At 26.9% G+C, this 25,241-nt stretch overlaps 1 protein-coding gene and 2 long non-coding RNA genes across 3 annotated transcripts; 1 reads left to right on the plus strand and 2 right to left on the minus strand.

The window, feature by feature from the left end:
• The first annotated feature begins 8,057 nt into the window (after positions 1 to 8,057).
• LOC112697921 (probable galacturonosyltransferase-like 1) lies at positions 8,058 to 9,946 on the plus strand. Its single transcript, XM_025751300.3, has one exon. The coding sequence runs from the start codon at positions 8,427 to 8,429 to the stop codon at positions 9,498 to 9,500; it is 1,074 nt and encodes a 357-aa protein (XP_025607085.1). The 5' UTR covers positions 8,058 to 8,426; the 3' UTR covers positions 9,501 to 9,946.
• Positions 9,947 to 14,933: 4,987 nt separating this feature from the next.
• Positions 14,934 to 17,002, minus strand: LOC140180419 (uncharacterized). Its single transcript, XR_011874672.1, has 2 exons — positions 16,496 to 17,002; positions 14,934 to 15,372 (listed from the first exon to the last, which is right to left on the minus strand). It is a non-coding gene; the product is annotated as an uncharacterized lncRNA (long non-coding RNA).
• A 4,313-nt stretch (positions 17,003 to 21,315) lies between these two features.
• On the minus strand, positions 21,316 to 22,990 carry LOC112806001 (uncharacterized). The gene is made up of 2 exons (XR_011874673.1): positions 21,853 to 22,990; positions 21,316 to 21,761 (listed from the first exon to the last, which is right to left on the minus strand). It is a non-coding gene; the product is annotated as an uncharacterized lncRNA (long non-coding RNA).
• Positions 22,991 to 25,241: the final 2,251 nt, after the last annotated feature.

The raw sequence follows: 25,241 nt of genomic DNA on the forward strand, positions 1-25,241 counted from the left end.
AAAAATTCAGCTAAAATATCTCCAAGACACTTGGAGGGGGAAAAAAAATCTCACCTTCAAGTATATATATTGGAAGATATCTAATATCTAAAGTATATTTTGGATTATTTACAATCGATTGTTTTTTCTTCTTTTTTTTATTTTATAATTTTTTCGTTAGAAGTTTTTTTTTTGGACAGAAGAGGGTGGTCTTTCTAACTGCTAAATTAGACAAAAAAAAAAAAAACAACAACAATGATAAAATAATTTTTTCCCTTGATGTGATGAAAGACTTTTGAAAAAGTCCAGTCTAAGATTTTTGGTAAAAAAAATGGCTGAATATTTAGCAAATAGATCCAAGAAATAAATAAATAAATAAATATGTAGCTTCCATCATTTAGAAATAATTTATATATGTCCCAAAATTTAGATTGGGTATAAATAATAATATGTAACTTTTTCATTTTTTTTTAATAGAAAGTATCTAAGCTAGTTTAATTTAATTTAAAAAACTTCTACCTGTTGTTTACAAGTTTATATAAGTCGTGTCCCTTGTTAATATCTTTGTATCTTTATTATTAGAATGGACATAAAATATACTAAATCAGTGTCTCTAGATACAATATCTCTATTCATATCTCATTTGTTAAACACAATTTTATATCTCTAATTCTTTATATTCCTAACTCAATATCCTGTCTTTATAAACAAACGCGGCTTAAATTAAAATATGATAATTAACTATGATAGCAACATTTTTTTTGTTTTTATTTTTTCTTATAAAAAATACTCTGTGAGTGTCACTTTAAACCAAAATTAGTTGTTCTTTGGTGGAATACAGTAATTAAATTTTGTAATTATCATGAAACGATGTTGCGTATAGAATATTCAAATCGAATGTGTTTATAGTGTTTGAGGAAAGCTCATGGAAGTTTGGAATTAAAAAGGACATCATTAATTATCTTTATTAATTCAAAACGAGTTGATCAAGGCTCTTGTTATTAGAGATGGGATACATACACATGCATGCTAGCACCGGTAAAACAGTTTGATTATGTAATAGTAATTTAGGTAGTGTTTGATGTAGAGACAGAGATTGAAAGACTGATATTAAAAAATTGAGATTAAGAAATTGAGATTGAAATAAATTTTGATATTATTTTGTTTGGTGTAAAGTGAGAGACAGAAAATTAAACAATAATGAAACTCTAATTTAATTTGCATAAAAAATAAAATTAGAATTAATTAATTGAAATGATAGTATTTTAGGTATAAAATATTATTAAAATTTCAGTCTCTGTGTCTCTACTTTTTGTAAGTATTGAAATACTGATATTTTGATGACTCTAAACTAATAAACATGATATTAAATCTCAGTCTTTCCGACTCTGTCCCAATATTTCAAAACAAATGCTATATATATATATATATATATATATATATATATATATATATATATATATATATATATATATAATTTTAGAATATAGAATGTACTTATTGTAAAAAAAAAATATTTCCCATGAAAATATACATATATATAAGAAAAATAAAAGAACCCATATTAATTTCTCTGCACAATTGCACATATGAAATATGTACGAGAGCAATCACAAAATAGAATATGTAGGTAAACAATTAACCAATGAGATTATATTCAATATTTAAAAATTGAATCGCTCATTATTAAATTAATAAAATTAAATATTTAAAAGTTTAATCAAAAATTCAACTGAAATAACTGAACATAATAAAATAATATATTAACTTATGATATATTTTTTTATTATTTTAAACAAATTAATTGCAAATAAAAAAAAACATATGTGATTCGATTAATTTATTGATTTTTTTCAATTTTTAACAGATTTATTTATAATTAATGTTTGAACCAATTTAATAATCAATTTTCAGTTAATTTGATCCAACAAGTCAGTTTAGTTTGATTATCAAACCATCATTGTGTCTCATTAACATCGTTTTATTTAATTAAACTTTAGTGATATATATGATCATATTCTATATCATTGCATATAAACTATCCGATCCATTATGGAAAAGTCTTTTATATATATATATATATATATATATATATATATATATTATATATATATATATATATATATATATACATTTTTTTTCCTTTAATTTCCCTCTTTTTTTATGGAATATATATCAAATTAAATAGACCACACAACAAAATGACATAGAAATTTCAATATTTCAAAGATTCGGCAGGGAATGAATGCAATAAATTAAAGTATGTCATTTTTAATGAGAAGACAAAGATTTGAGTGATTGTGATAATTAAGAAGATATTAGCTACGCATATATAGGATTATTAGGCCATATAGCACGTGAAAGAGCTGCCAATGAAAATAATTAACTTAATTTGTTATTATTGTCAACATCATATATATAAATTCTCAAATTAAAAAATGTTGTTAAACAGTTTTTAACACCCTTTGATAATTGCCAAAATCTGTATAATTTTTTTTAATTGTGTTGGATTTCAAATTTTCTTTCCATCCCATGTCATTGATGTACAAAGAAGTTGGTGAGATTAAGATTTGTTGTGAAAGTGAGGAAGCACCGAAGAAATGGGACTTTGAAACAAAACAAAGAAACTAAAACCCAAATGTACGGTTGTGTGTGAATCAAAATGTCGTACAAATCATGTTACCCCATTCAGTACTTTACCTTTTAACGCGCCTCTCTTTTTCTTTTTTTTTAATGCATTATTGCACTTTTTATTTTTAATATTGAATTAACAATGGTATTTTTTTAAATGGTGATCAACCGTGGTATTTTTCTAAAATGTGGGATGATTTAATATACGGAATACAAATTGGAACGTCCGATTTTTAAAAGGTACAAAAATCGAATCGTCCGATTTTTAGGTACACAAATTGGACCGTCTAATTTACGTTGAAAAAATTAAAAAATTTGGAGTACACAAATCGGACCATCCGATTTGTAGAAGTACATAAATCGGACCGTCCGATTTGTGTTTAAAAAAATTAAAAAATTTGAGGCACAGAAATCAGACCCTCCAATTTGTGTACTTCCACATATTTAAAAAACACCAAAAATTACAATATTAAAGTATATCACCACTTCTACTTCTATAACAAAAAAAATGAGCCGCATTAGTGCTCTGTTTTAAAATATTCGCCTTAACCGAAAAAAAACATAATATTTATAACATTTTAAAATAATTGTTTATCTTAATATCAAGATAATACTATTTATTTGATAATATATATATATATATATATATATATATATATATATATATCAGCTATTATATATTTGTGATTAAATATATATTTTAATTCATGTTTTTAACTAAATAATCAACTATTAGAATAATAAAATAATATCATAGTAAAATAATGAAACCTTTTTATAATAAAAATTTATTTTTTTATGAACATTAAATATATATTTTTATACAATAATTTATTGATAGTTGATTTTTAATATACATATAATATAATTGTTATTTATTTGTGATTTATTTAAAGAGATAAATTGCTTTATATGAGAATGAAATATGTAAGTTTATTAAGTAGTATAATTATATATGAGTGGTTTAGATGAAAATTATTAAAATATATATTAATTAATAATCTTTAAACGGACAAAAAACATTTATCTGTAAATCAAGCAAACTAAAACAGATTTTTACTTGAGAGAAAATGTTAAAGAAATAATTATTTATGTTTTTTTTAATTAATTTAAATTTTTGAAATGAATAATTTTAAGACAAAAATATTATATATTATAATTTTATGTTTTTATCTAATAATTTTTATTCTCTAACTATATATATAAAATTACTATTTTTTCTTTTTTTTATCTAAAATTTTACAATTTTAACTATTATAAATATTTTTTAGAATCCTTATTATTAATTATTTTCATGAAAGTATTACCTGCAAAAACTTGTCCAAAATCAGATCTGTTTGCCCATAAAATCCACTATGTAAAACGTGTGTGACCGTACTACTAGGAATGGTGGCTTTCTTCAACATTGTCCACATGGAATAATCCATCTATATATATATATTAGTATATTACACTAATCTTATATATAAAATAATATCTTATTTGTTCAATTATATATATGTGTGTGTGGATAATGTTGATAAAATTGACTGATCATATATCACCGACAACTATATAAGTGTGTATATACTTATTGGTAATTAAGTTTGGAACTTATGTTAATACTATTAATTGGAACTCAAATAGATTAATCATCAATAATAGAGTGGACACTCCAAATTAAAATTAGATTAGAGAGAGTATATATTAAAGGTGTTGCCAACTGTAAACTGCTATAATAAACAAAATTCTCTTAAAACAATTATATGACTTTTGAGGTGTTTGTGAGGTCAAGCTATGAATCTAGCTAAGCGCGTTTTTTCCAAAAAAAAAAAGAAAGAAAGAAAAACTAAACTAAACCCTTTAAGTTATTATAATTTGAATTATTTTTAATATATCTTTTGAGAACAAACAAATATATAATGCCAAAAGTAATCATATTTTTCGAGAGCAGAGGAGTGGTGAGGGGACCCCAAAATTTGAAATTTTGTCCCCTCTTTTTTTTTTTTTTCTCTTTTTCTTCGCTCGGTTTTCATTTATATTGTTTAGTTTTTGCATGAATAAAGGAAAGGAATATATCTATCCGTATATAGATTTGACTTCTCTAAAATTAGGTGATTTATAGAATAAAAAAAATGAACTACTAATCATCACTATAAATATATATTTTTTTATTATGTGTAGATCTTATCAAATAATTTTATTTTATAAATATATATTGTCATCTTAAAATAGTCAAATTCATGTATATCATTTAATTTAGATATAAATTTTTATTTTTATGCTTTCATAATAAGGGAAAAGTTTGCTTAAATTATCGATTAATAGGAATTTAGGTAATTAAAGTATTATCGTTCATAACTGCATATTATGGCTTGTGGCTTGTTAAATAATGTCTAATTTTCTGTTAGTTAATTAACATTATGAAGATTAAATATTTTTACATTATTTTTAAATTTGCGGAGTAACTTTTTATATATAAAAAAAAACTTCATATATTATTTTGCATTGACATAGGAATGGAAGAACAGAATCAACATCGAAATAACTTAATTTGATTTCATATCTAATCAATGAAATTGTGAACACTAATGATTAATAAGATCCACAATAATTTTATAAAATTATGTACGTGTAAATAACAAATAAGTTGCAACATGTCAAATGTGATCAAGAAAGGTGAGATGCCTTTCTTTTACCCAAAGTTCAAAATATCAAATATAATTGCTTGCAAACAACGTGTTTGGCTTCACTTTTTGCTTATATATATATATATATATATATATATATATATATATATATATATATATATATATATATATATATAATTTTTATGGTGTCCCTAAGAAAGATTACGATCCATTATTAGAGCAATATTATATGGATCTTATGTCTTGTGATGGTTTAGTGGGTGATGAGTTTAGTGTTACAAGGTTTTAATTGGTCATATTGATTCTCATTCCAATAATAATAAATAAATAAATAAATAAATAAATAATATTAATAGACCATTGTATTGGTCTCTCATGTAACTAAACTAGATTACTCAAAACATCTTTTTATACATAGTTTAAGTTATTGGTAGAGATATAATTATTTATTTATGTGTTTTTTTTATTAATTTAAATTTTTGAAAGGAGAGATATTATTATAGTTAGTATCACTGTTGACATTGGCCGCAGAGTTAGTAAGCATATTATATATATATAATACTAGTTTAGGTTGATTAACTTTAGTTTTTTTTTTTTTTTTAAAAATACTATTCTTACCATTAGGTTTTCTTTTTCATTATTTCACTTATATATAATTAGTGAAGAAGTAATAATTAAAATTTAATATTGACTAAATAATATAAATTTCTTACATGTGATGATGTATATTTCACATCGGCACACATATATGTTGACTTTGATATTGTAATAAATTTCCAAATGTCTTCTATATCTTTTACATATTAGTAATATTTTAATAATTTAATTAAGTTGGTATAATCAGCTAATCAAAATCTAAATATAATTATACTTTGGTGGATTTATTTTAATGGAAATAATTTTCTTCCTTGGAAATGCTCCCTTATGGAAGATTCGGTTGCTGGGACATAGTTTTCGGATTAGAGCATGATAGTTTAAAATTATTAAATAAAATAGAATAAGTCATGAAGCATGAAAAACATTCAATAATGTGCCTTAGACGAATGTGAATATAGCCTTAACAACAACGCTTTAATTGAACATGCTTGCTTAAAATTTAGGGTTTTTTTTCTTTTAATATTTTTTTACTAGTCTTGTGTCACTGTTACTTGTGCATAAAGTAGTAGTTTCTACCATTCTAAATTTCTAATCCAAGATGAAGGGAATTGAAAGTGCTCTTTCTTAATTAATATGAATAAAATCATTATAAGAAAGAAGAGAATTATTTTATGTCTAACTTCATATTGAACATGTGATAATTAATGTAGTGTTTGGTGGAGAGATAGAAATAGAAAGACGAAAATTGAGAGACAAAAATTAAGAGATAAAGATTGAAATAAATTTTATCAGTATTCTATTTGGTGTAAAGTGAGAGACAGAAATTAAAACAAGAATAAAATTTTAATTTAATTTGTACAAAAGATAAAATTGGAATTAATTAATTGAAATAAAAGTATTTTAGATATAAAATGTTATTAAAGTTTCAGTCCCATCTCTAAAAATTTTAGTATCTTGTGTCCTCATTTTTTGGAAGTACTGAAATACTGAAATTTTGAGGAAAGAGACAGAAATTTTAGTATCAATATCTAAATCAACATATATAATACTGAAACTTCAATCTCTCAATCTCTTACCTCAAAACAAACTTACCTAAGAGCATAATTAAAATTTCACATTTGATTTTACTCCTCCGAAATTTAAAGATGATATATAATAACTCATCTTTTATTGGATATATTTATCATTTGTCAACTTCTTATAAACAAATTTGTTCCTATCCAATAAAAAAACATTAAATTTATTATTAGTCTTCTTTTGTATGATAATATTATACACATGAATAAATTATTAAAGATTCTCCATATACACTAAAATTGAATCACTTAACCAGTCATTATCTATTTATATATTTTTAAATTAAATAATTAACTATAACTATAATTAAATTTATCATAATATAATTAAATTTATAATAAATAAATAATTAAAATATTTTTACAATATATAGTATAATAAAATTTTATTATAAAATACTAAATATATATTTTTTATATATAACAGTTAATTGGTAACTGATTTTTTGTGGACACTTAACATAATTAAACAATTTATTATAGAAAAACTACTTTAATTTAAGTTATTACTTTTTAGATGGTAAAAATATATTTTATTATTTTAAAATATAACTATATCTTTTTGTGTTCTAAACCTAGTTCAAAATTAGATAAGCTCAAAATTTTTTTTGATATTATTTCCATTATAAGAAAGACTCAAAGAAATAGGAATGAAATCAAAATGAAGATACAACCAAGGGTGGGATCTTTGTGTCATAAATATAAATTCAGATACATTCCCTATTTCATGGTACATTATATTACAAAGGTACATACTACATACCCTGTATTTTATAAAGTGGATGAGATGACCCTATTTAAGTATTTAGTATTTACTCTCTCCCCATCCATAATTTTAATCCAATGTAATATATTTAATTTAAGAGTTCATATATAATTATATATAGCCCATTCATATTCCATACAATACATAGATAGATATATTTAAATGACATACACATGAAGGATAATTAAATAGTTCAGAACCTTAGAAAGAAGGTAAGGGTCCCCATCCCATACCTGAAAAGAAAATGTCACAAAAACAATGCCATCAAATGATACATTTCTATGACCAAATAATTATATATTATTATTATATATTATATATGTGAACTCCACCTACTCTTCAATTCCATATATATTCTTGACTTTCCCCCCTCTCTCTCTCTCTCACTCTCATCCTCCAAGCCAGCCTAGCCTAGCTCATTACTCTCTTTTCTCTCTAAAAATCTTTTTCCTTTTTTTTTAATATAAAAAAATATTTTTTACTAATAAATCAAAGACATTTAAGCATCTTTGGAATAATGAAATAATTCCAATTATAAGCCAACCCATAAAGATCTCTCTATCTCTCTTCTTCTTTTCTTTTCTTTTTAGTTATGTTTTTTTCTAAACCAAAGGGATTAATGAGCATGTTTGAATAATCATGAAATTCCAATTATCATCATCATAACCCATATCAATATATTCAAATCAAAACACACCCTTCTCAACCTTCCATTTCAATCACACACACAAAAACACCATATATACTATGAACTCTAATCCCAAAAAATCACAACCACCATTATCACCACTCTCATTACTAATTCTCACCCTCTCCTTGTTCTTATTATTGCTACCATGTACATCCTCAACAAACGCCAATTTCCAACACCAATTCAAAGAAGCACCTCAATTCTACAATTCCCCAAATTGCCCCTCCATTGAAGACAATAACTACATATGCTCTGATGAACTAGTTCATGTTGCAATGACACTAGACAAGACATACATACGAGGTTCCATGGCAGCAATCCTAAGTGTCCTTCAACACTCTTCATGTCCACAAAACATCTTCTTCCATTTTGTTTCTTCAACAAAATCCAACTCATCCTCACTCTTACACACCACACTCTCAAAATCATTCCCATACCTCAAATTCAAACTCTATGATTTCAGCGACGAATTAGTCTCTGGCCTGATTTCAACGTCAATTCGCTCCGCCCTCGATTGCCCTCTAAACTACGCAAGATCCTACCTCCCAACCATTCTCCCAACATGCGTGAAAAAGATAGTCTACCTCGACTCCGACCTCGTACTAGTCGATGAAATTACGAAACTAGCCTCCACCCCATTAAACAAGGATCAAGTTCTTGCAGCACCGGAATACTGCAATGCAAACTTCACAGCTTACTTCACTCCCACGTTTTGGTCCAACCCTTCGCTTTCGCTAACGTTTGCGAATCGAAAAGCTTGTTACTTCAACACTGGGGTGATGGTGATTGATCTTGAGAAATGGCGGGAAGGAGATTACACACGGAAGATAGAGGAATGGATGGAGCTTCAGAAGAGGATGAGAATCTACGAGCTTGGATCGTTGCCGCCATTTTTGCTGGTTTTCGCGGGGAAGATCGGAAGTGTGGATCATCGGTGGAACCAGCATGGGCTTGGTGGAGATAACTTTAGAGGTTTGTGTAGAGATCTTCATCCTGGGCCTGTGAGTTTGTTGCATTGGAGTGGGAAAGGGAAGCCATGGGTGAGACTTGATGCTAATAGACCTTGTCCTTTGGATACTCTTTGGGCACCTTATGATCTTTTGATCACTCCTTTTTCTTTGGATTCTTGATCATCATCAACGAAATTGTTTCTTTTTATTGGATCCATGAGTTGTTTCATAACAAATCAGCATTGCAACAGGTCGATCAAGATCAAGATGATAGGAGAACTGTTAGACGATAATTTAGTCAAATCTTTTATAGAGTGAATATCCTATTCGATCCTGACAATTATTTCGAAAGGACAACGAAATTCTTAAAAAAAAACACCCAATCCGACCTTTGGTCTTTTTTTTGGGACTGATTAGTCCCTATAAAAAAAACATTGACTATTTTTTGATACAAGAACCTCGTTGTCCTTTCGAGATAATTGTCAGGACCGAATTGGATTTTTTTTGTCAAAACCTCGTTGTCTTTCGAGATAATTGTAAGAGGCTGTTTTAGATTTTTCTCTATTTTATATCATCTAATAGTCTTTACTTATGATCTTTACATAAATATAATTTCACGTGAGTAATCATTTTTTTAGATAGTATTTAATTGTTTTTAAATGTTGAATTCCATATTAGGTAAGGTTAAAACAGTTGATATTTTTTCAATAAAATAAGAAAACAAAGATGAGTTGCTGCTGGTTGGTGAAGCAAGGAATAAACAAGAGTAAATTGAAATTTCTTGCTTTTTAAGATCATATATGAATTTTCTTCAATGTGAAAATTAGCTATGTACATAATCTGGGTCCAGAAAATTTCTAAGGTTGATGATCCTTTTTGTTGATTCATTCACAAAAATTTGAAAAACTCATTTTCACAAGAGAAAGAAGGGAAGGATTATATTTGTGATTCGTGAATGAAGGAACAAAGATGATTAGTTTGGTTTGTGAGTTTTTCATTTAGGATAATTGTATTATTAGAAAAATTTGTAAACAAGTTATTAGTGAGTATATAGAGAAATACATATCTTTTATTGGATCCAGGAATCAATTTTTGTTTCTAATGAAGAGAACAAAATGAAAAGTTTTTTTGGCATAGATAATTTTCACTTTACATCTTTATCATTCATTTGTTCTCTGCACTCTATTTTTATTATTATTATTTAGTGATATGAAGTTCCAATTTTGTTACTCTACCATGTGTGTGTGAAATTTGGAGGCAACTTTTGATAGCCCAATCTTAAAAATTCAGTATGAAATATAATATAAATAATATTAGAGAACTAACACAATTTATTGTTTTTATTCAATATTAATCAATAATATTTAAAAATATTAATTTAAGGTATGGTTCTAAGCTATTGAGCTAAATGTGTGAGCTATTGAGTATTATTGACTAATATAAATTAAAATGAGTAATCTTCAAACTTTGCTCATATAATATAGTGATGAATAAAATTGATAAAACTAGTACACATGAAATGTTACTCTCACCAAACATTATTATATGAATTATATTAGTTGATTATAGTATAAGTATAAGGGTAAATTGTGAAATTCATTTTTAAAAGATTATCTGTTTTTAAAATTGTCTTTAAAAGATTTTTTAATCAAATTCATCTTTTAAAGATTTTAAATTATTTACACCAGTCTTTTTGTCACTTCTAAATTACCGACGACATCGAAATTTACTAATGCGACACATTAAATAACATCACACTGATCACGACATACACCTAATAGTCTTAATTGACTTCTAAAATGATAAGTTTATGTAATTAGATAAAGTAAATTCTAAATTGAAGGGGATCTTGAGACTTTGAAATCCCTTAATTTAAAATTGATTTAATCTAATTTCATAAATTTATAATTATGTTAATAAATTATGATGCCACTAGCAATAAAAGTGACGGAAGAACTAATGTGACTAGTTTAAAATTTTTAGAGGATGAGTTTAATTAAAAAAATTTCTGAGAGACCAATATAAAAAATGAATAATCTTTCATAGACTATTAGCCTGTTTCTACCGTGATGCTCAGATATCTTAATTAACTGACATACCCATGATGATAATTGTGCCTAACTGATACGGTAAAGAAACCATATTCGGGGTTTGTCCCGAGTAACGTCGGGTTGCGGGTAGACAACCGACGCGTGAGCTCATGACCTGCTTAGGACAGACATGCATCATATTGTTTGCATATTTACATTTAGTTGTGTCTTGTTTGTTGTATTTTCTCTGTGATTGTGCTAGTTGTCTTATTCTGCCTTGTTTGTGTGTTCAATTGAGTCTCTAGTACTATTAGTATTATGTATTAAACTAATTAAGAATTAATGTTGTAAGCGAGTTTTGTTTTAAATTCAGAAATTTTAAAGAAAGCAAATAATTGTCTAAAGTAAAATTAAAAAGTATTTTCAAAGGCTTGATAAAAGAATAGTTTTACTGAGTAAAGTCAATTATTCGCATTTCGTTCATTACTTTTACGGCATTCACCTTCCCTATTGAAAACATGCGAGGACGACGTTCTCATCCCCTACAGATCTTCTTTTTTAGTGACAGGTTCAGGAAGCCCTTGGCAAGGAGCCGTGACTAATCCACAGAATTTTATATACATGTATTCGTATTTTATGGATTTTGGTTTAATCTTAGATTTTATTTTTTTCTCGTCATTCATTATTCTGAAAAATTTCAGAGGAATAGGACTTGTATTTGAGGATCTTGGAATAAGTCTATGTATATATTGTTATGTTATATTTTATTAAGAGATTTAAAGTGAAGACTTTTTGTTTTCCTGATTAAGATTCCGGTTCGTATTCGTAAAGGTTCGTTATTAAATAAAGATAGTATAAAATAAAAAGGGTTAGAGGTAAGTAGCACTCGAACTTTTAGTACGATTATGAGGTGCTAAAAGTTAGGGTGTTACTTTATGGTATCAGAGCAGTCCTTCCTGTAGAGCTTTGAAAAATGGATTGACTATGCTTTACTGCATACTCTGAGTGTCTATCATGCAATAGGACTTGTCATAATGACAAGAATTTGAGTTTTAGATATATAATTGTCTATTGATTAATGCTATTAGTCGACCGTTGTATCTCTCATGGTATTAGGTCTGGCAAACTTAATACTAATGATTCATATATATGGAAACACTAACGGATTATCATAAATGAACTAGAAGTAATAGGTTATGCGAATCACGAGGTTTGGAAATGTTAGAAGTTACGTTCTAAGAGTTGGATTCGTTTCGACGTATACTTTTTATTCGTACTATGTGACTTGGTGTCATCTTTTCTTTCACTGTTTATTCATTTATTTTTCATTTCTTCCGTCCCTTGTTTCAATTCTTTTCGAAACCAGATTTGATTATCCTTCTTTATTATTATTTGTACACATCTTCATAAATTCTGTACCTTTCGATTTGACCTATAATTTGTTTTGATACAATGCATAATCCTTAATTTTTAAGCGATTTGAAACCTTGAGAGTTACAATTCGTAGCAAGCTAATTATGTGATTGATCCTTTTGCTTCGCATTCTACAACTTATGCACTTCCTACTGAGATTATAATCTATGACTTTGTGTTCTTCTACATGAATGATAATCCCTTGATAAGAATTTCGAACTTGTTTTGATACGATAAATTATTTCTAGTATTTTTTTCAGAAGTTCTTATTTTAGAATATTTTTTGAAGAGAGTTCTGTTTTGATTCTTTTTCTATCCAATCTTATCTGTTCACTCGAATTTTTTCGAGTATTTATTTTTGATGTTGCTTGTATTTTTTTCGTGAATCTAGTTTTTTTTAGATTTTAAATTTATTTTATTGTATCAATTTTTGAGAACGAAAATTTTTATAAATGAGAGGATATAACATCTTACTTTTTTTAAAAATTAAATAATTAGTTATTTATGTGTTATTATATTATAGTAAGATTTTATTTTTAAACAAATTATTTTTAATAAAAATAATTAAATAAAATTTTAAAATATAATTTAATTATAACTTATTTTATTAATTTAAATTATTTATTAAAAATTATTTTAATAGACAAAATTTAAATTAATTTTTATAAATATTATTATTTTCCTTGGTCGAATGCCATCAGGGAAAGGAAGAAACAAAGCTAAAGAAATAAAAGGAAAAAAGGCTAAGGTGGCTAATGTATACATATAGATATATATAATGTGACACGTACGTCATTAATTACATCACCCATATGGCCTTATGTTATTTTATTCCTTCTCTTTTTTTTTTTTTGGTCAAGTGGATTGGACAACCCCCAATCTTAGGCATTACATCCATACACCTATGTATTACATACCCACACAACTCACTCACACACACTATATGGGAGTACACATAAATGGTTCTATATTCCTCCATGAGGACTTGAATCCAGTGCAGCTCTATGGGAGGCACACAAAGTAGCCATCTAACCGAAGCTTCGGCTGCATTTTATTCCTTCTCTTCACCGAACCAAAAGGGAAGAAACTAAGGGAAGGAAGTGACCGAAAAGAAAAAGAAAGAAAAAGCCCGTGGGCGAGGAAGAGAGAAAACGTGAAAACTTCCAAGTTTTCGACCCTGATTTTATGTATTTTAAGTGTTGGTATTATTTTTGTTTGATAAAAGTTAATAGTGACGTAGTTTTTTTTTTTTTAGTTCTACCAATTGGAGTTCTTAGAATCATAAATGATTTTTGATTTTTTTTTCTTTAGCAGGTCAGTTAGAAAATTTCTCTAAAATTTTTGTTTACCTGAATTTCGTACAAAGATAAAGGATTTGTCTTTAAAATATAAGTTTTCAATTCATGAATGCTCAAAAGTTTAATGAGTAATTGCAAATAATTTATGACTGTCTAGATTGGTTGGATGATGAATTTGTGTTGAATTTGTGACTGTGAGAATAATTAATTTTTATAAATATGTGTTTAATTTTCTAAATGTTTGAAAATGCTAAAGATTCTGATTTATAGCTAGTTGTGTTGACTGTGAATAAATCATGTGTATGTTTTGGTAAAATAATATAAAAATTGAGAATAATGTATAGAACGAGATAAGTTAAAGAATAATAAAAGTGAGGGAGCTGTTGATAAGAAAATTATGTTAGGGTTTAATACATTCAAAGTAATAAAATCCTAATGGAAGGGGGACAAGAAAAGAATGACATTAAGAAGAGGAATTTATTGGCATCAAGAGACACCGCGGAAACATAAAAGATAGATAAAGATTTTTTCGACTAGACCTCTAAAATACCTGTTCTTAGCAATCTAGGTCACTGGAAGGGATTCCCTGTTAGACCTTCAAAGAACTTGTCCTTGACAACCTAGATCAGAGGGATGAAAATTGAATCATTCAATCTTCTCCATGCAACAAGCGATACAAATCACTCACCTTACTTAATCACATAAAAAAACGTGCATAAAGCACTAAGGAAATTTTTATTCGTGTAAATATGTTTAAATAGACTCCAAACAAACTAGTTAAAAGATAAGATAAGATAACTAATTTAAATCAGATTTGATCTTATTGGATTAGATCATATTTGATTTAAATTTTAAAATCCTAAAAATATGATAACTAATTTAAATCAGATTTAATCTTATTAGATTAGATCAGATTTGATTTAAATTTAAAATCTCTAAAAATACTACTAAGCAAATCAAAAGTAGATCAAATCTTTCAACAAACTCTAACAACAAAACAAACCAAAATAAATGCCTAAAAATTCGAAAATTAATAATAAATTATGCCTCCCATTGAATTTGAAAAGCATTATTGAACTTCTTGTTGTCCTGACTTAGTCCAATGGGTCTTATGAATTGTCGTCCTTTCACCACTACTGTTTTTGAAACGAACTCTTGGTCTTCTTGATGTCCAAGACTGACATGGTATAATTCTTCTAGTATTCAGATCATTGAACATGACAAAATTACCATTCTACCCCTTAACTCCAAATAACGAAAATGCCCTCTTGATTTTTCCAAAATCAAGATTAAATTTTATACGATTCATAGCTGAAATAAAAGTTCCACAAATTCTAGGATCACAATTTGGAGAAGTTGAAATCCCATTTGATTGAGTTCATACATAAAAACAAAAGAGGAAACAAGGAACAAAAGAGGTATTAGAAGAACAGCAAAGAGGAGCTAAATTAGTGTGTAGAAAGAGATTAATTCGAAGATGAAAACAAAAAAGCACATTATAGCACCAAAACAAATAACTAGTTCGAGTTAAAATTTAGTTAACAAATGACTGGTTCATGTACCATTTTTCTTTAGGAATATGCTTTGCTTACTTTGACCAAAAGGCAGCTAAATCCATACATGTTTTAAATTTCAGGAAACAGGAATCTGTCACCATGTAACAAGAAACGAATAGAATGTATTATCTGAAACAATGCATCATGCCATTTTTTTTTATTTTCTTACTTTTCATATATTTAGAACTATTCATGTCTTCAACATGTCTGTCAGTATAATATTTGACTTTAGTAGTGGTCTTGTTCTTATACTTTTTTTTTGGGCCTTTCTGCTCAATTGCTTGCTTTCTCAGGATTTTTATTTTTTTCTCTGACAAAATGTCTAGTGATAATAAACTACAACATTTATTGAAGAAAAGAATGTATACTTTTAACCAATAGTAGGTAAGTCAGTTTGGACTAATCATGCTAATTCTAAAATCAGCCACCAATCAATATAAGAACATTTGCTTATGTTGTACTAAAAATATTGAATTATATTATTTGAAACCTTTGATTATTTTACTTATGATTAATTGCCAATTTTTATATTCATATAGATTTTTTTTAACCGGACTAAACTAATTCCACTATCCCGTTGAACCTTGATCATCCTAAAAGAGTTAAGGAATATATAGCAAGAAAGATTCCAATGCAACTCTCTTACCAACCTAACAAATGAACCAATATTTTCAACAACTCAAATATAAAGGCAACAAATTCGGATATAGATTATTTTTAAAAAAATAAAAAATGAACAATAAAATTCACTGCTGCAGCAAAATCTAATCCAATAAAGATGAGATAATCTAAGAAAATTTTGAATGCAAGTACCATCACAATCATATTAAATTATCGATAAGAACATAACTTGCGATTTGTGAAAAAGAGCAACGGACCTTTCAGTGGTGTCGTTGATCAGACCTCCTTTAGCGAATCTACTTTAAACAAATGACACCAGCAATCTTTATTTTTATTTCTTTTTCTACGGTGAACTAATGATAGAAGGAGAGATAGTGGAAATAGTGGGACTGCAGATAAAAATTGCATATTCTTCTCTGCTGCGATCGAAGGAAGTCAAGCACCGTTGTGCTCTCAGGAGTTTTGGGAGTGAGGTGAAATAGCTGAGGGCAAGAGAAGTTAGGGTGTTTTGGTTTTGCTATTTTTCATTCTTCTAATTGCTAACTAAAACGGCACCATATACTTGTATGGTTTTTTTCTTTCTTTTTTCTTTTTTTAAGATGTATAAAAATATAATTTAAATTAATTAAAACGACACCGTTTCTGCCCTTTTGTTTTCTAATATTTTTAGAAAATTAATTTTTATGTTTTTTGAATAATAAATTTAAGATAAAAAATAAAAATTTTGTAAATAATAAATTATTAATAAATAAAAAATAAAAATAAAAATAACAATTTTATAAGTTATTTAATTTTTTTAATATATAGAATAATAAAATTTGAATAAATTTAAGTATAATATTAAAATTATTACGTTGTTATTATATGTAACAATTAAGATAAAATTTTTATAAATATTTGTAAATTTATTTATTTTTTTAATTTTATTTAATTTGGAGTAAATGTAAAAATTTAAATTTAAAAAAATATTTTTTCGCATAATTTTAATTGCTATATTTTTTTATTTTATATTTAATATCTTAAATCATCATTAGTCATTATTCTTTCGAAATTCTTAATTTCTATTTTTATTATTTTTATTCTCCATACACATATCTATTATTATTTTTTTTATTAAGTGAAAAAATAAAAAAAGAATATTATATATACTCAGTAGAATAATGAATAAGACAATAAGAATATGAGTTATGTGTAAAGTAAAAAGAGCAAATGACCTTAATTTGTTCTTATTAAAAATTAAACTATAATTTTATATATTAATAGATATATAAATTTATTTAATTTTTATCTATTTATATTTATTATAATATTTTTAAAATTTAATAATGGTGCAACCAGCAGCATGATGAAGTTGGATTTAACTATATAAGTTAGGGGTATAAGATTTTATTGACATTATCTTTCAGACTGAAAGAGTAATAAGAAGCTAAGTTAAGAACATGCCAATTAAGTAATTAGCTAGACGATAATTATACAATACACAATAATAATAAATATTTTATTAGTTTATTTTTTTTAATGCATAGAATAAAATAATTTTAAAATTATTAATTATATAAAAGAGTATTATATTTGAATCTCACTTTGATGAAAAATTTACGTTGAGCTCATATTTTTATTAAGTATTATTATTATTTTTATTAAGTATTTTCAATATTATTATTATTATTGTTATTATTATTATTTATTTTGTCAAAAAAAATCAACTATTTATACATAATAATCTTATTATTGAGAGTACTTAAAAAGAGTACTAAAATATGTTGTTTTATATGTTATTTTTAATTTAATAAATAAAAATTAATTTTAAAAAATCTCATAATTAAATATTTTGTTAATTTTTTTTTAATGCATGGAATAAAATAAGTTTTTAATTTTTAAATTATTATTAATTATACAAAGTATTTTAATAAAACCATCAAATTTATTCGAATTATGCACGAGAGAAATGCATGTAAATCGAAACAAGTAAATTCGATTTACAAAACCATCAAATCGAATCAAATGATTTCGATTTAGGTTGGGAAATCTGTTACCTAAATCGAATTTACTAAATTCGATTTATTCACTTTTCAATCACATAATTCGAATTAACTCGTTTCGACTTTTATTCTGGAAATAGAATCAAATTGATTCGATTTACTACGTGTTTCGCTAAATTGAATTCATTCAATTCAATTTATATAAAAACGTGGTTTGAGACTTTGACGTTGTATTTTTTTATTTGGGACAATCAGGACATATTGAAATGCATTAGGTTTTGTTCATACCCTGGGTCGAGCTATCCGACCTGGGATGATTGACGACAAAGCGACCGACCTCTTTAGGTCAAGCGGACTGACTTCTTCTTAAAGAACTCGGCCGAGTCAACAAGAGAGCCCAATAAAGAGCCCGGGTAGAGGAACACGACTCAAATCCTAAGGCAGCCCAAACCTATAGAGACAAAGGCGGTTTCATTGAAGATACGCTGACCTCAACTCAAAGATAAAGATAAGATAAGATAACTAACTTATCTTATCCAAAAGGTCACATCTCACCATTATAAATACACTGGAGCACCCAGGTATAACTCTTACTCTGATTCTACATAAAAAACCTGTTAATACCCGTGCTAACTTAAGCATCGGAGTCTCTTGCAGGTACTCCCCACCCTCCGGTGACGAAGGATCAACAGTGCAACCAGTCCAACAAGTCGGACACGACAGCTCCGACCGTCTCCCACCAGCCAGACATGTCGGTACCGATCCGTACAGAGAATCTCAACCGAGATCGACCTCCAGTTTCAGGTAACCCTTGGAACAGGTTTATTAAGGTCATTTGCCCAAATAAAAAGGTAATGGTAAAAAGAAGAAAAAAAATTAACTGATAATTATATTTTTGACCAATTTTTAAAATGACAGTTATATTATTAAGAGATAATAATAATTATACATGTATAAAGAATAAAAAGAGAAAAGGATAGTGTATAATATGATGGGATGATATAATCAAAATATAAATGAATAATTTTTAAAAATAATAAAATTAAAGATAATTAAAGATATTTAAGATAAAATTGAAGTAATACATTTTTTATCTATTAGAATTATGGATGAAAATAAAAAATACTTTGTATATAAATTTTTAAATTTGCTTCTAATTAAATAGGATTGAGAAAATAAATAAATTTAATAACGTTTATAAGTAACTAATCTTAAAATAATATTAGTAAGTGTTTATATTGATTTAGTTACACATAATAACAATCTTATTTTTTTAATCTTATTTTTTAATTTAAATTTATTTATTTTAAAGATTTTACATGTTAAATAATTTAATATATTTTATCTTTTTCATAATTTATTTATAATTATTAATATTAAATTTATAAATTTAAAAATAAAAATATAAAATTAATTTCTTAAACTCAATAGAAAAAGTGGCTGAATAGGCACGATAGTGCTGGATGAGCCGCTAATTAAAGTAATGACGGAATGAAGACTAACGTTTTTCCTCACAAATTAATAACAACATAAAATAAACAAGTAAAGTCTATCAGTTATTAAGTGGTCACTATTTTCTCACTAAATAAGCTTTGGATTAGTGACTCAATTGCGACAAGTTACTTCTAAAACTTTTCGCGATTGGCTTTGGAGTTGTTATAACTCTTCGACGGATTTTCAACGAGATTAGCAAGTAATTTGCTACAAAATAGGTAGGATATAGCTTCTGCTTTGCGACAAGATTGCAGTTGTCAAGTCGCTCGCTAAATTAAACTTGCGACAACTTAGACAAATGTATTTCGCCTGCTAATCAGCGACTTGAAATCAGCGAACGAAGTATGTCAATTGTTAAACGGTCACAAATTTTTCACTACTTAGGTCCTAGGCGCTCAATATCCGTATTTCTACTTTAGCGACTAATTAGCAAGGATCACTTTCCTAGCTAAATGATTTATCTGTTGCGACGGCTATTTTCTGTCGCTACCCTAATTTTGAATTTTACAATATTATGCGACAAATTAACGAAAAACTAGTTGCTCGCTAAAAATAAAAATTTGGTGACAAATTAGCTACAAAATTGTCCATCGCAAAATGCATTTCAAGTCTTTGTGACGGATTAGCTAGGAATATTTTTTCTCACTAATTACCCTTTTCACACAAAGTTTATTTAGCGACGAACTAGTGTGTGAGTTGATTCTCACTAATTATATATCAAACACTTGCAACGGAATAGTGATAATAATATCCCTCACTACTTTACTTTTATTTGATTGAATCCCTAAGTGACTGATTTGCTAGAACATTGTCACTCGCTAATTAATTTGTGACAACTTAGCGAGAAAATTTTCCTCGCTCATTTTGTAGCTATAAAAGTCAATTTGCGAGTAACAGACTTACTCGTAAATCTCTGGCTAATCAGTGGCTTTTTCTCAAGTTCGGATATTTTGTGACCGCTTATTGTTTTTGTCGGTAATGCGTCACTAATTCCTCGCAAGTTAGTGACGGATTAGTGACAAAAAATATTTCTCGCAAAAAATCGTCACTAATTTGTCAAATTCTTGTATTGCATGGGACGCAGGAGGCCAAACGCGGGAGTGTTTTTTGTAGATAAAAAATCGACGGGTCTTTCGTCGATTTTAGTTAAAATAAAAATCAACACTGCAGTCATCTATTTTATATAATAAATCTATACTGCTTATCCAACTTAAAAAAGAGATCTCTATCGTTTAAATTTATCGACGACAAAAGTTATCAATATTTTAATTATTAAAATAAACAACTAGTCCATCGATTTAAAAAAAAATTTCAGCCACCCTTTTGTCAGTAATGTGACGATAGTATTGAAATGTTAGCTAGAAAGTTACCAAAATGATAGACGACATCGTCGTCGATTTTAATATTTTATTTCTAATTGTCTATTTTTCATTTTATCAATGAAAAGCTATCGAAAAATATTGACAAAAAATTTGACCGTCAATTTTTGGCATCGATAATTACACTATTTCTCGTAGAAAATTTCTATAATCGAAAAGCTCTCAGTTTAATCTTTGTTAATCCAGAAAAGAAATCTATATAAAATTTACACAAACTAAAAATGTTCAAGTACAAAAATATATACCAGAGATATAATTATTCAAGTAAGTATTTTATCAAGTTAAATTAAAAAAAAAAGTAATATATGACAAGAAATAAAAAGTTTCCAGAGGGCTAATATTATTAGATTTCCCATCTAGATACCCTTTTGTCCTTAGTCCTTGTTTCTATACATTGCCCACTAATGGAGGCAATTAACCAAAACAACAAACAATATAGTCCCTTTTTCTTTTCAATTTTCATTTGTGTCTAAATTTGAAAATCAAAAAGAGGAAAAATAAGGATACATATAATAAGAAAGAAAGAAAGAAAAACAATGGAGATAGGCAATGGAGATATGGGAATAGTGAAGGCCAAACACACATATATACCTGTAACTGACTTTTGACGTGTGCTAGAGTTAGATCCTTAACATTCATTAACTCTAAAACTGACTTTGGTGTTGCCCCTGCAATAATATAATGTTGACATCACAAACCCCAAAAAATATATATCAATTAGAATTAGACGTAACCTCAAAAAATGAAATTATTACTTACTTTCATGGCCACCAAGGAGTTGAACAGCATGAGCAAAATGGGCATGGAGGGTTGTTGTCCATCTCATCCTAGGTGCTCTCACGCTCCTCTTGACTCCATTAATGACCCTGGAGCTTCTCTTGAACTTGCGACCATAGATTTCAGGTTGGAAATGGTGGTGATTATTGAAGCTTCTAGAAAGTCCTTGATGATGATAATGGTAGTTATTCAAATCTAAGGTCAATGTAGGTTCATGATGAAGAAGGTTGAGGTTGTTGTTGTTGTTTTCATGGCTTAAGTCACTTGCACTTCCACAACTACTACCACCTGAATCTGAAGTAGTTGAACTAGTACTTATATCATTGTAAAGAATTTTCTTCCTACTACTTAATTAGGAACATGTTCATGTTCATGTTCATGTTGTTGTTGTTGAGGTTGTTGTTTTCGGAATCTGAAACACCAACACATGGAGGGCTTATGTTTAAGGACAAATCTGGTCCTTGAAATTTAGGGGTTGATGATGCTAGTAAGGTTTGCATTATTGATGGAAGAGAATTTGTCAACATGAAGAATAATTCAAGATGCTAATAGATTTATAGATAGAAAAAAAGAGAGAATAATAGAGAGAAAGATCTACTTGCTAGGTTTGTTAGAGAACTAATAAGTGTATATATGAAGTGGTAATTATATACATAGATATAAATTAAACAACAGAAATTAAAAGAGGGAAAAAAAGGGGATGAGTGAGAGAGAGAGAGAGAGTAGTTAATTAATTAATTAATAGGAATAAAAAAAAGTAAAAATGATGGTGAAGTAAATATAGTAAGAATGGTTGAAAGTTGAATTGATTATATGATGATGAGTGAATGATGATTTGCATTGGTTTTGGAGAGAAAAAGATAGGCTTTTTAAGGATTCAAGTGAGTCTACATATATAGGGTTGAAACTTAAAAGAAAGAAAGAAGTGCATAAATGAATTAAGGAAAGCATGTTAATAAAGAGGAAGAGAAGTAGTAGTGAAAAAGGGTAGTGAGTTTTTTTGTGGAAAGTGAGGGATTAGTGTTGAAAGTAGCATGTATGAATGCAGAGATAGAGAAAGAAGAAAGAGAAAGAGAAAGAGAAAGAGAAAGATCATGGAGTGAGAGAAAAGGAGAGGCTCTTGCCTTAAGGTCCATTTTCCCTTATCTGTAATATAGTACAATGTTAGGGGCAGTAATGTTAGGGACAACAATTTTTGTGATTTGTAATTATTAAATAATTATTAAGATGATTTTAATGATGTGAGATTTCATCTAATAACTCATATTTTTTTTGCTGGTTACATATTAGTTAGAATTTAATAAAATTGCTGATCCATAAACTTTTCCTATAGTACACTGCAGGTGTAATTTAATTCCGAGATTTTTTGTTTCATACTTCTAGATTTAGTAGTAGTAGTAAACTAGAGTACCCCTTCTCAGAAAAAAACAAATTATTATATATTGTGTAATATATAAGAAAATAATTTCTCAAAATCACAATAAATTAATCTCTTATTGAAAGTAATTTGTCCTTTATTACTGTTTCTTTCTTTTTTTATAACATAAAAATATATCAATTTTTTCGGTGTAAGGCTAAAAATGAGCTGATTTGAGTTGAGTTAGATCAAGTTTAAGTTCGACTTATGAAAATTGAGTTTGACTCACAACTCAATTCATTAATAATCGAGTCTATTTCTTAAGTTCAAGTTTAGCTCACCAAAAAAGTTTATGAGCCGACTCAAACTCACGAGTTGGTTTAAATAATAAGAACATAACCTATAATCTATTTCAATAAATTATAACTTATATATATTAAAAAATATTAATTTTATATATTGCGTATCTATTAATTATGAATTTTTTATTTATGTCCTACATTAAAATCATATAAAAAATAATTATAAAATTTTAAATAAAAATATTAATATATACAAAATTATATATTACTACTTTATATATATATATATATATATATATATATATATATATATATAATATTAAAAGTATAAACTAAACGTATATTTACAAGCAATTTGATGGTACATGGAATTTTGAAACTCCACTACCGGTGAAACGGTTTTTAGAATATATATATATATAATCGAGCCAGTTTATGAACTAATGAATTGAATTTATTTAATCTTAAGTTTGACTTATTTAATTTATGAGCTCAATTTTAAGTTTAAATTTGGCTCACGAGCTCAACTTATTGAACTATTAACTAGTCAAGTTCGAACTGACTCATTATTATTATTGTTTATAAAATTATTATTTTAAAATCTTAATAAACAATTTTATCCTCATGTTTTTCTTAAGGAATAAAATTGGGAATTTATTCCAAATTTAACATTTATATCAAGGAGTGCATATAGATGATGAAAAAAGAAAATTTGAGATCTAAAATTTTGTATTATCTTATATATAACATTTCACACATCTTATTTAATTTAATTTGACTCATACTAATTGAGATCTAGTATATAAAATAGTTACCAAGTGATTAGGATAGAAAAAAAAGTTGACCTTATTAATTTTAATTATTTAAGACGAGCGATTAATTTAATTTATTTTTATTTTACTAATTTTATTGAAAGTACAAGAAAATTTAATATTATAATTTTGAGTGCATTAAACTGAAAAATGAGAGTGCAGCTAGCTAACAGAAAGATATAAATGGTTGCTGCAAGAATTATGGTTGGAATTGGAGAATAAAGCCAAAAAGGGTACTATTCAATGGAATATTGGGATGAGAATTGAGTTTCTATGGTTTAATGTTGATAGATTGTGATTCATTAAAATTCCCTGCCCTCTTTTTGTTCCTATTCTTCTCCTTTTTAAAAAAATTTAATTAATTAAATATATTTTTCTTATATTGGAATATTCTCTCCATTTGTATTTATGAAGGAGGATTGAGTGGCAGGGCCAAAATATCCCTGTTCTAAACCCTGATCATGACCCTCACCCTCTCCATTGATCACACTTCATCAAGCTTCTCTTAAACATATAGCTCTGGAATACCTTGACCAATGTCCATTTTAGTACATAACCAGCAAGGACTGTGCCTATATATATAGCCATCAAATATAGTTTTTGTTTTAAATAATTATTTATGTATTTTTGTTATAGACATAAATTTTTGAATAGTAATTACATAATAAGAGGTCAGAATTTTTATGACCAAATAATATAGTATTCTAACAAATAAATTTTAATATATAAGATAAATAAAAATAAAAAATAGTTATACATGTAAAGTTTATGTAAATTTATAAATAGATTTTGTGAGAGAATATATTAAAAATATAATTATTTATATATCTCTTTCAATTAATTTAAATTTTTTGAATAAGCGATTTTATGATAATATTTTAAAAAAAATTGATGATAATT

The sequence above is a fragment of the Arachis hypogaea genome, chromosome 16 (genome assembly GCF_003086295.3).
Source record: "Arachis hypogaea cultivar Tifrunner chromosome 16, arahy.Tifrunner.gnm2.J5K5, whole genome shotgun sequence".
In the NCBI taxonomy this organism is placed as follows: Eukaryota; Viridiplantae; Streptophyta; class Magnoliopsida; order Fabales; family Fabaceae; genus Arachis; species Arachis hypogaea.

Excerpts from the sequence above, each read along its gene's own strand:
- LOC112697921 (XM_025751300.3), top strand. The coding sequence starts at position 8,427 with ATGAACTCTAATCCCAAAAAATCACAACCACCATTATCACCACTCTCA.